The sequence below is a fragment of the Panulirus ornatus genome, chromosome 72 (genome assembly GCF_036320965.1).
Source record: "Panulirus ornatus isolate Po-2019 chromosome 72, ASM3632096v1, whole genome shotgun sequence".
NCBI classification, from domain to species: Eukaryota; Metazoa; Arthropoda; class Malacostraca; order Decapoda; family Palinuridae; genus Panulirus; species Panulirus ornatus.
The window spans coordinates 9,128,444-9,141,177 of record NC_092295.1 but is presented as its reverse complement, the minus strand read 5'-3'; the positions used below and the strand labels follow the sequence as shown (position 1 = coordinate 9,141,177).

The window sequence follows — 12,734 nt, the reverse complement described above, 5'->3', positions numbered from 1 at the left end:
GTCTCTCCTGGTACTTCCTCACACAAGTCTCCTTCCCAAGCTCACTTACTCTCACCACCCTCTTCACCCCAACATATATATATATTTTTTTTTTCCGCTGTCTCACGCGTTTGCGAGGTAGCGCAAGGAAACAGACGAAAGAAAATGGCCCAACCCACCCCCATACACATGTATATACACACGTCCATACACGCAAATATACATACCTACACAGCTTTCCATGGTTTACCCCAGACGCTTCACATGCCCTGATTCAATCCACTGACAGCACGTCAACCCCGGTATACCTCATCGATCCAATTCACTCTATTCCTTGCCCTCCTTTCACCCTCCTGCATGTTCAGGCCCCGATCACACAAAATCTTTTTCACTCCATCTTTCCACCTCCAATTTGGTCTCCCACTTCTCCTCATTCCCTCCACCTCCGACACATATATCCTCTTGGTCAATCTTTCCTCACTCATTCTCTCCATGTGCCCAAACCATTTCAAAACACCCTCTTCTGCTCTCTCAACCACGCTCTTTTTATTTCCACACATCTCTCTTACCCTTACGTTACTTACTCGATCAAACCACCTCACACCACACATTGTCCTCAAACATCTCATTTCCAGCACATCCATCCTCCTGCGCACAACTCTATCCATAGCCCACGCCTCACAACCATACAACATTGTTGGAACCACTATTCCTTCAAACATACCCATTTTTGCTTTCCGAGATAATGTTCTCGACTTCCACACATTCTTTAAGGCTCCCAGGATTTTCACCCTCTCCCCCACCCTATGATCCACTTCCGCTTCCATGGTTCCATCCGCTGCCAGATCCACTCCCAGATATGTAAAACACTTTACTTCCTCCAGTTTTTCTCCATTCAAACTTACCTCCCAATTGACTTGACCCTCAACCCTACTGTACCTAATAACCTTGCTCTGACTCACATTTACTCTTAACTTTCTTCTTTCACACACTTTACCAAACTCAGTCACCAGCTTCTGCAGTTTCTCACATGAATCAGCCACCAGCGCTGTATCATCAGCGAACAACAACTGACTCACTTCCCAAGCTTTCTCATCCCCAACAGACTTCATACTTGCCCCTCTTTCCAAAACTTGCATTCACCTCCCTAACAAACCCATCCATAAACAAATTAAACAACCATGGAGAAATACTTAAAAAGCAAATGGATTTGTATGTATGGATCACACACCCCTGCCGCAAACCTACATTCACTGAAAACCAATCACTTTCCTCTCTTCCTACACGTACACATGCCTTACATCCTCGATAAAAACTTTTCACTGCTTCTAACAACTTGCCTCCCACACCATATATTCTTAATACCTTCCACAGAGCATCTCTATCAACTCTATCATATGCCTTCTCCAGATCCATAAATGCTGCATACAAATCCATTTGCTTTTCTAAGTATTTCTCACATACATTCTTCAAAGCAAACACTTGATCCACACATCCTCTACCACTTCTGAAACCACACTGCTCTTCCTCAATCTGATGCTCTGTACATGCCTTCACCCTCTCAATGAATACCCTCCCGTATAATTTACCAGGAATACTCAACAAACTTATACCTCTGTAATTTGAGCACTCACTCTTATCCCCTTTGCTATATATATATATATATATATATATATATATATATATATATATATATATATATATATATATATATATATATATTTTTTTTTTTTTTTTTTTTTTTTTTTTTTTTATACTTTGTCGCTGTCTCCCGCGTTTGCGAGGAAACAGACGAAAGAAATGGCCCAACCCCCATACACACGTACATACACACGTCCACACACGCAAATATACATACCTACACAGCTTTCCATGGTTTACCCCAGACGCTTCACATGCCTTGATTCAATCCACTGACAGCACGTCAACCCCTGTATACCACATCGCTCCAATTCACTCTATTCCTTGCCCTCCTTTCACCCTCCTGCATGTTCAGGCCCCGATCACACAAAATCTTTTTCACTCCATCTTTCCACCTCCAATTTGGTCTCCCTCTTCTCCTCTTTCCCTCCACCTCCGACACATATATCCTCTTGGTCAATCTTTCCTCACTCATTCTCTCCATGTGCCCAAACCATTTCAAAACACCCTCTTCTGCTCTCTCAACCACGCTCTTTTTATTTCCACACATCTCTCTTACCCTTACGTTACTTACTCGATCAAACCACCTCACACCACACATTGTCCTCAAACATCTCATTTCCAGCACATCCATCCTCCTGCGCACAACTCTATCCATAGCCCACGCCTCGCAACCATACAACATTGTTGGAACCACTATTCCTTCAAACATACCCATTTTTGCTTTCCGAGATAATGTTCTCGACTTCCACACATTTTTCAAGGCTCCCAAAATTTTCGCCCCCTCCCCCACCCTATGATCCACTTCCGCTTCCATGGTTCCATCCGCTGACAGATCCACTCCCAGATATCTAAAACACTTCACTTCCTCCAGTTTTTCTCCATTCAAACTCACCTCCCAATTGACTTGACCCTCAACCCTACTGTACCTAATAACCTTGCTCTTATTCACATTTACTCTTAACTTTCTTCTTCCACACACTTTACCAAACTCAGTCACCAGCTTCTGCAGTTTCTCACATGAATCAGCCACCAGCGCTGTATCATCAGCGAACAACAACTGACTCACTTCCCAAGCTCTCTCATCCCCAACAGACTTCATACTTGCCCCTCTTTCCAGGACTCTTGCATTTACCTCCCTAACAACCCCATCCATAAACAAATTAAACAACCATGGAGACATCACACACCCCTGCCGCAAACCTACATTCACTGAGAACCAATCACTTTCCTCTCTTCCTACACGTACACATGCCTTACATCCTCGATAAAAACTTTTCACTGCTTCTAACAACTTGCCTCCCACACCATATATTCTTAATACCTTCCACAGAGCATCTCTATCAACTCTATCATATGCCTTCTCCAGATCCATAAATGCTACATACAAATCCATTTGCTTTTCTAAGTATTTCTCACATACATTCTTCAAAGCAAACACCTGATCCACACATCCTCTACCACTTCTGAAACCGCACTGCTCTTCCCCAATCTGATGCTCTGTACATGCCTTCACCCTCTCAATCAATACCCTCCCATATAGTTTACCAGGAATACTCAACAAACTTATACCTCTGTAATTTGAGCACTCACTCTTATCCCCTTTGCCTTTGTGCAATGGCACTATGCACGCATTCCGCCAATCCTCAGGCACCTCACCATGAGTCATACATACATTAAATAACCTTACCAACCAGTCAACAATACAGTCACCCCCTTTTTTAATAAATTCCACTGCAATACCATCCAAACCTGCTGCCTTGCCGGCTTTCATCTTCCGCAAAGCTTTTACTACCTCTTCTCTGTTTACCAAATCATTTTCCCTAACCCTCTCACTTTGCACACCACTTCGACCAAAACACCCTATATCTGCCACTCTGTCATCAGACACATTCAACAAACCTTCAAAATACTCATTCCATCTCCTTCTCACATCACCACTACTTGTTATCACCTCCCCATTTACGCCCTTCACTGAAGTTCCCATTTGCTCCCTTGTCTTACGCACCCTATTTACCTCCTTCCAGAACATCTTTTTATTCTCCCTAAAATTTACTGATAGTCTCTCACCCCAACTCTCATTTGCCCTTTTTTTCACCTATATATTATTTATTATTATTTTATTATACTTTGTTGCTGTCTCCCGCGTTTGCGAGGTAGCGCAAGGAAACAGACGAAAGAAATGGCCCAACCCACCCCCATACACATGTATATACATACGTCCACACACGCAAATATACACACCTACACAGCTTTCCATGGTTTACCCCAGACGCTTCACATGCCTTGATTCAATCCACTGACAGAACGTCAACCCCGGTATACCACATCGCTCCAATTCACTCTATTCCTTGCCCTCCTTTCACCCTCCTGCATGTTCAGGCCCCGATCACACAAAATCTTTTTCACTCCATCTTTTCACCTCCAATTTGGTCTCCCTCTTCTCCTCGTTCCCTCCACCTCCGACACATATATCCTCTTGGTCAATCTTTCCTCACTCATTCTCTCCATGTGCCCAAACCACTTCAAAACACCCTCTTCTGCTCTCTCAACCACGCTCTTTTTATTTCCACACATCTCTCTTACCCTTACGTTACTCACTCGATCAAACCACCTCACACCACACATTGTCCTCAAACATCTCATTTCCAGCACATCCATCCTCCTGCGCACTACTCTATCCATAGCCCACGCCTCGCAACCATACAACATTGTTGGAACCACTATTCCTTCAAACATACCCATTTTTGCTTTCCGAGATAATGTTCTCGACTTCCACACATTCTTCAAGGCCCCCAGAATTTTCGCCCCCTCCCCCACCCTATGATCCACTTCCGCTTCCATGTTTCCATCCGCTGCCAGATCCACTCCCAGATATCTAAAACACTGCACTTCCTCCAGTTTTTCTCCATTCAAACTCACCTCCCAATTGACTTGACCCTCAACCCTACTGTACCTAATTACCTTGCTCTTATTCACATTTACTCTTAACTTTCTTTTTCCACACACTTTACCAAACTCAGTCACCAGCTTCTGCAGTTTCTCACATGAATCAGCCACCAGCGCTGTATCATCAGCGAACAACAACTGACTCACTTCCCAAGTTCTCTCATCCCCAACAGACTTCATACTTGCCCCTCTTTCCAAAACTCTTGCATTTACCTCCCTAACAACCCCATCCATAAACAAATTAAACAACCATGGAGACATCACACACCCCTGCCGCAAACCTACATTCACTGAGAACCAATCACTTTCCTCTCTTCCTACATGTACACATGCCTTACATCCTCGATAAAAACTTTTCACTGCTTCTAACAACTTTCCTCCCACACCATATATTCTTAATACCTTCCACAGAGCATCTCTATCAACTCTATCATATGTCTTCTCCAGATCCATAAATGCTACATACAAATCCATTTGCTTTTCTAAGTATTTCTCACATACATTCTTCAAAGCAAACACCTGATCCACACATCCTCTACCACTTCTGAAACCACACTGCTCTTCCCCAATCTGATGCTCTGTACATGCCTTCACCCTCTCAATCAATACCCTCCCATATACTTTACCAGGAATACTCAACAAACTTATACCTCTGTAATTTGAGCACTCACTCTTATCCCCTTTGCCTTTGTGCAATGGCACTATGCACGCACTCCGCCAATCCTCAGGCACCTCACCATGAGTCATACATACATTAAATAACCTTACCAACCAGTCAACAATACAGTCACCCCCTTTTTTAATAAATTCCACTGCAATACCATCCAAACCTGCTGCCTTGCCGGCTTTCATCTTCCGCAAAGCTTTCACTACCTCTTCTCTGTTTACCAAATCATTTTCCCTAACTCTCTCACTTTGCACACCACCTCGACCAAAACATCCTATATCTGCCACTCTATCATCAAACACATTCAACAAACCTTCAAAATACTCACTCCATCTCCTTCTCACATCACCACTACTTGTTATCACCTTGTGCAAGAGGTGAAAAAAAGGGCAAATGAGAGTTGGGGTGTGAGAGTATCATTAAATTTTAGGGAGAATAAAAAGATGTTCTGGAAGGAGGTAAATAAAGTGCGTAAGACAAGGGAGCAAATGGGATATATATATATATATATATATATATATATATATGTATATATATATATATATATATATATATATATATATATATATATATATATATATATATATATATATATCTTTCTTCTTTCATACTATTCGCCATTTCCCGCGTTAGCGAGGTAGCGTTAAGAACAGAGGACTGGGCCTTTGAGGGAATATCCTCACCTGGAACCCTTCTCTGTTCCTGCTTTTGGGAAAAAAAAAAAAAAACTTGCAGTAATGTCCAAGAAGTCAAATAGTTCTCATATTATTGCTTACACACTAAGCTAATGTATGACCATACAATATTGACAAAAGTACAGTAATTTTTAGATCTGTAGTATTGATAACAGCTTGTGAAACTGTCAGTAGGAAATGTACCACTACATATCAAATGCTGACAGTGTTTAGAGGGTAGCTCTTTTGAACCTTTTCATTAAAACTTTTCAATTAGCAAAAAAATGACATACTATATGTGATGTTCAAACTCACTTTGCCAGGAAACTTCAGTTATCATTCCTCGCAACCAAATTATTTTGCATGCCTATTATCCAGAATTTCAAGAAGAATAAACTGAAACTGAACTATGAATCACTACCATTAAATTATGACAGTGTGACTGACAGACTTCTAGTGGTAGTAGCTTATACTGCTGATGCATGCAATTACCTCCTTACAGTATTATTTATCTAATGTATATTCACCACAAATATATCAAACAGGGAGCGGGGGGCTGGAAATCCTCCCCTCTCATCATTTTTTTTTTTATATATATATATATATATATATATATATATATATATATATATATATATATATATATATATATTTTTTTTTTTTTTTTTTGTCGCTGTCTCCCGTGTTTGCGAGGTAGCGCAAGGAAACAGACGAAAGAAATGGCCCAACCCACCCCCATACACATGTATATACATACGTCCACACACGCAAATATACATACCTACACAGCTTTCCATGGTTTACCCCAGACGCTTCACATGCCTTCATTCAATCCACTGACAGCACGTCAACCCCGGTATACCACATCGCTCCAATTCACTCTATTCCTTGCCCTCCTTTCACCCTCCTGCATGTTCAGGCCCCGATCACACAAAATCTTTTTCACTCCATCTTTCCACCTCCAATTTGGTCTCCCTCTTCTCCTCGTTCCCTCCACCTCCGACACATATATCCTCTTGGTCAATCTTTCCTCACTCATTCTCTCCATGTGACCAAACCATTTCAAAACACCCTCTTCTGCTCTCTCAACCACGCTCTTTTTATTTCCACACATCTCTCTTACCCTTACATTACTTACTCGATCAAACCACCTCACACCACACATTGTCCTCAAACATCTCATTTCCAGCACATCCATCCTCCTGCGCACAACTCTATCCATAGTCCACGCCTCGCAACCATACAACATTGTTGGAACCACTATTCCTTCAAACATACCCATTTTTGCTTTCCGAGATAATGTTCTCAACTTCCACACATTCTTCAAGGCTCCCAGAATTTTCGCCCCCTCCCCCACCCTATGATCCACTTCCGCTTCCATGTTTCCATCCGCTGCCAGATCCACTCCCAGATATCTAAAACACTTCACTTCCTCCAGTTTTTCTCCATTCAAACTCACCTCCCAATTGACTTGACCTTCAACCCTACTGTACCTAATAACCTTGCTCTTATTCACATTTACTCTTAACTTTCTTCTTTCACACACTTTACCAAACTCAGTCACCAGCTTCTGCAGTTTCTCACATGAATCAGCCACCAGCGCTGTATCATCAGCGAACAACAACTGACTCACTTCCCAAGCTCTCTCATCCCCAACAGACTTCATCCTTGCCCCTCTTTCCAAAACTCTTGCATTTACCTCCCTAACAACCCCATCCATAAACAAATTAAACAACCATGGAGACATCACACACCCCTGCTGCAAACCTACATTCACTGAGAACCAATCACTTTCCTCTCTTCCTACACGTACACATGCCTTACATCCTTGATAAAAACTTTTCACTGCTTCTAACAACTTGCCTCCCACACCATATATTCTTAATACCTTCCACAGAGCATCTCTATCAACTCTATTGTATGCCTTCTCCAGATCCATAAATGCTACATACAAATCCAGTGTGGTTTCAGAAGTGGTAGAGGATGTGTGGATCAGGTGTTTGCTTTGAAGAATGTATGTGAGAAATACTTTTTTTTTTTTTTTTTTTTTTTTCCAAAAAGAAGGAACAGAGAATTGGGCCAGGTGAGGGTATTCCCACAAAAGCCCAGTCCTCTGTTCTTAATGCTACCTCGCTAATGCGGGAAATGGCGAATAGTTTAAAAGAAAGAAATATATATATATATATATATATATATATATATATATATATATATATATATATATATATATATATATACATATATATATATGTGTGTGTGTGTATATGAGTGGATGGGCCATTCTTCGTTTGTTTCATGGCGCTACCTTGCTGACGCGGGAAATGACGATCAAATACGATGAATGATTTTTTTATTATTATACTTTGCTGCTGTCTCCTGCATTAGCGAGGTAGCGTAAGGAAACAAACGAAAGAATGGCCCACCCCACCCACATACACGTGCATATATATACACGTCCACACACACACACATATACATAACTATACATTTCAAAGTATACATATCTATCCATACACAGACATATATGTATATACACATGTACATAATTCATACTTGCTGCCTTCATTCATTTCCGTTGCCACTCTGCCACACTTGAAATGACAACCCCCTCACCTTGCTGGCACACGAGGTAGCGCTAGGAAAAGACATCTAAGGCCACATTTGTTCACACTCAGTCTCTAGCTGTCATGTATAATGCACCGAAACCACAGCTCCCTTTCCACATCCAGGCCCCACAAAACTTTCCATGGTTTACCCCATTACCCCAGATGCTTCACATGCCCTGGTTCAATCCATTGACAGCACGTCAATCCAGATATACCACATCATTCCAATTCACTCTATTTCTTGCACGCCTTTCACCCTTCTGCATGTACAGGCCTCGATTGCTCAAAATTTTTTTCACTCCATCCTTCCACCTCCAATTTGGTCTCCCACTTCTCCTCATTCCCTCCACCTGTGACACATATATCCTCTTGGTCAATCTTTCCTTACTCATTCTCTCCATATGACCAAACCATTTCAGAACACCCTCTTCTGCTCTCTCAACCACACTCTTCTTATCACCACACATCTCTCTTAACCTTTCATTACTTACTCGATCAAACCACCTCACACCACATATTGTCCTCAAACATTTCATTTCCAACACATCCACCCTATTCCGCACAACTCTATCTATAGCCCACGCCTCGCAACCATATAACATTGTTGGAACTACTATTCCTTCAAACATACTCATTTTTGCTTTCTGAGATAATGTTCTCGCCTTCCACGCATTTCTCAACGCTCCCAGAACTTTTGCCCCCCTCCCCCACCCTGTGACTCACATCCACTTCCATGGCTCCATCCGCTGCCATATCCACTCCCAGATGTCGGAAATACCTCATTTCCTCCAGTTTTTCTCCATTCAAACTTACCTCCCAATTGACTTGTCCCTCAACCCTACTGTACCTAATAACCTTGCTCGTATTCACATTTACTCTCAGCTTTCTTCTTTCCCACACTTTACCAAACTCAGTCACCAGCTTCTGCAGTTTCTCACCCGAATCAGCCACCAGTGCTGTATCATCAGTGAACAACAACTGACTCACTTCCCAAGCTCTCTCATCCACAACAGACTGCATACTTGACCCTCTCTCCAAAACTCTTGCACTCACCTCCCTAACAACCCCATCCATAAACAAATCAAACAACCATGGAGACATCACGCATCCCTGCCGCAAACCTACATTCACTTAGAACCAGTCACTTTCCTTTCTTCCTACTCGTACACATGCCTTACATCCTCGATAAAAACTTTTCACTGCTTCTAGTAACTTGCCTTCCTCACCATATATTTTTAATATCTTCCACAGAGCATCTCTGTCAACTCTATCATATGCCTTCTCCAGATCCATAAATGGTACATACAAATCCATTTGCTTTTCTAAGTATTTCTCACATACATTCTTCAAAGCAAACACCTGATCCTCTACCACTTCTGAAACCTCACTGCTCCTCCCCAGTCTGATGCTCTGTTCATCCCTTCACCCTCTCAGTCAATACCCTCCCATATAATTTTCCAGGAATACTCAACAAACTTATTCCTCTGTAATTTGAGCACTTACCTTTATCCCCTTTGCCTTTGTAGAATGGCACTATGTGTGCATTCCGCCAGTCCTCAAGCACCTCACCATGAGTCATACGTATGTTAGATATCCTTACCAACCAGTGAACAACACAGTCACCCCCTTTTTTGATAAATTCCACTGCAGTACCATCCAAACCCGCTGACTTGCTGGCTTTCATCTTCCGCATAGCTTTTAATACCTCTTCTCTGTTTATCAAATCATTCTCCCTAACCCTCTCACTTTGCACACCACCTCAACCAAAACACCCTGTATCTGCCACTCTGTCATCTAACACATTCAAGAAACCTTCAAAATACTCACTCCATCTCCTCACATCACCAGTACTTGTTATTACCCCTGCATTAGCCCCCTTCATCGATGTTTCCACTTGTTCTCTTGTCTTATGCACTTTATTTACCTCCTTCCAAAACATCTTTTTATTCTCTCTAAGATTTAATGATACTCTCTCATCCCAATTCTCATTTGCCCTCTTTTTCACCTCTTGCACCTTTCTCTTGACTTCCTGTCTCTTTCCTTTATACATCTCCCAGTCATTTACATTATTTCCCTGCAAAAATTGTCCAAATGCCTCTCTTCTCTTTCACCAATAGTCTTACTTCTTCTTCCCACCACTCACTACCCTTTCTAATCTGCCCACCCCCCACACTTCTCATGCCACAAGCATCTTTTGCGCAAACCATCAGTGCTTTCTTGAATACATCCCATTCCTCCCCCACTCCCCTGATATCCTTTACTCTCACCTTTTTCCATTCTGCACTCAGTCTCTGCTGGTACTTCCTCTCACAAGTCTCCCTCCCAAGCTCACTTACTCTCACCACTCTCTTCACCCCAACATTCTCTCTTCTTTTCTGAAATTCTTTATAAATCTTCACCTTTGCCTCCACAAGATAATGATGAGACATCCCTCCAGATGCACCTCTCAGCACATTAACATCCAAAAGTCTCTCTTTCACGTGCCTATCAATTAACACGTAATCCAATAACACTCTCTGGCCATATCTCTTACTTACATATGTATACTTATGTATATCTCTTTTTAAACCAGTTATTCCCAATCTCCAGTCCTTTTTCAGCACACAAATCTACAAGCTCTTCACCATTTCCATTTACAACACTGAACACCCCATGTACACCAATTATTCACTCAACTGCCACATTACTCTCCTTTGCATTCAAATCACCCATCACTATAACCCGGTCTCGTGCATCAAAACTACCAACACACTCACTCGGCTGCTCCCAAAACACTTGCCTCTCATGATCTTTCTTCTCATGCCCAGGTGCATATGCACCAGTAATCACCCAACTCTCTCCTTCCACTTTCAGATTTACCCATATCAATTTAGAGTTTACTTTTTTACATTCCATCACATACTCCCACCACTCTTGTTTCAGGAGTAATGCTACTCCTTCCCTTGCTCTTGTCCTCTCATCAACCCATGACTTTACTCGCAAAACATTCCCAAACCACTCTTCCCCTTTACCCTTGAGCTTTGTTTCACTCATAGCCAAAACATCCAGGTTCCTTTCCTCAAACATACTACCTATCTCCTTTTTTCTCATCTTGGTTACATCCACACACATTTAGACACCCCAGTCTGAGCCTTCAAGGAGAATGAGCACTCTTTGCGTGACTCCTTCTTCTGTTTCCCCTTTTAGAAAGTTAAAATATAAGGAGGGGAGGGTTTCTAGCCCCCCACTCCCGTCCCCTTTAGTCGCCTTTCACGACATGTGAAGAATGTGTGGGAAGTTTTCTTCCTCCCCTATCCCCAGGGATAATGAATAATATAATACTGTTAGAGATATTGTCATATGTGTATAATGGTGTGGATGAAGATAAAGTTTGTTGTCTAGAGTGCTTCATATCTGATACTGGTATTGTGACAGATTTACTGTTGTATATGAATGGAATTCTGTTTTTACATCCATTCTGAATAAGCTTTCTTCTTGGTAATTATACCTTTGTTTATGTCATTTCCTTAGAAAATACCTTTCTTCTTCAGGAAAAAATGAATCTTTGAATTAAGGTCATTGTATTTATTTTCAACTTTGTATTTTTCTCTTTTATTTTTAGAGTGGACGACAGTGAGATATTTGATGTGTGAAGATGTATAGTAACACATATAGTAATGTGACGGATGAGTTGGGTCGGTTACACATTAGTAATGCCACTCCTCAGCAGTATTCACCTGGAGGTGGAAAAAAGATTGGACCAGTTGTTCCTCCTAAACCAAAAAAGCCATCTGGTCAGTCTTCATCACAGATACCATTGCATGTAAGTACTCTGTTGCTGTTTAATTAAGGTGAGTTCAGTAAGTAAGTGTGTATCAGAATGAGTATCTTTTTCCATTACACTTGGAAAATATTTTGGAAAAGCATTTCTTCAGCAACTCTTACTGATGCCTTATTAAGTTGGTGAAGCAATAACATCAGATTGTTGTACAGTTAATTGTTTCTGGAATATGGGAGAATGTGAGCAGCTTTTTGTATGTTTCAGGATACAAAGAATTTGTTAAAATCAATATTATTACAACATCTTTGGTTTGTATGGAGAATTTGTTCAGCACCTATTTATCTGTGATGATGTGACCCAAAAGCATTGCTGTTTAGAAAATGTCATTATAGTATTGTGATTATTTTGTGTAGTGCATCATTGTTTTACTCATGTAACATTCACATCGTTAGAGCTGA

At 41.4% G+C, this 12,734-nt stretch overlaps 1 protein-coding gene across 2 annotated transcripts in view; it reads left to right on the top strand.

The window, feature by feature from the left end:
- The window catches only part of LOC139748126 (uncharacterized), a 465,017-nt gene that overhangs the window by 31,316 nt on the left and 420,967 nt on the right, over window positions 1–12,734 (top strand). For both annotated transcript variants that reach the window (XM_071660799.1, XM_071660798.1), the window contains exon 2: window positions 12,118–12,318. In XM_071660799.1, coding sequence (XP_071516900.1) covers window positions 12,151–12,318 — 168 coding nt within the window. In that variant the 5' untranslated portion in view covers window positions 12,118–12,150. The remainder of the gene's footprint in view (window positions 1–12,117; window positions 12,319–12,734) is intronic.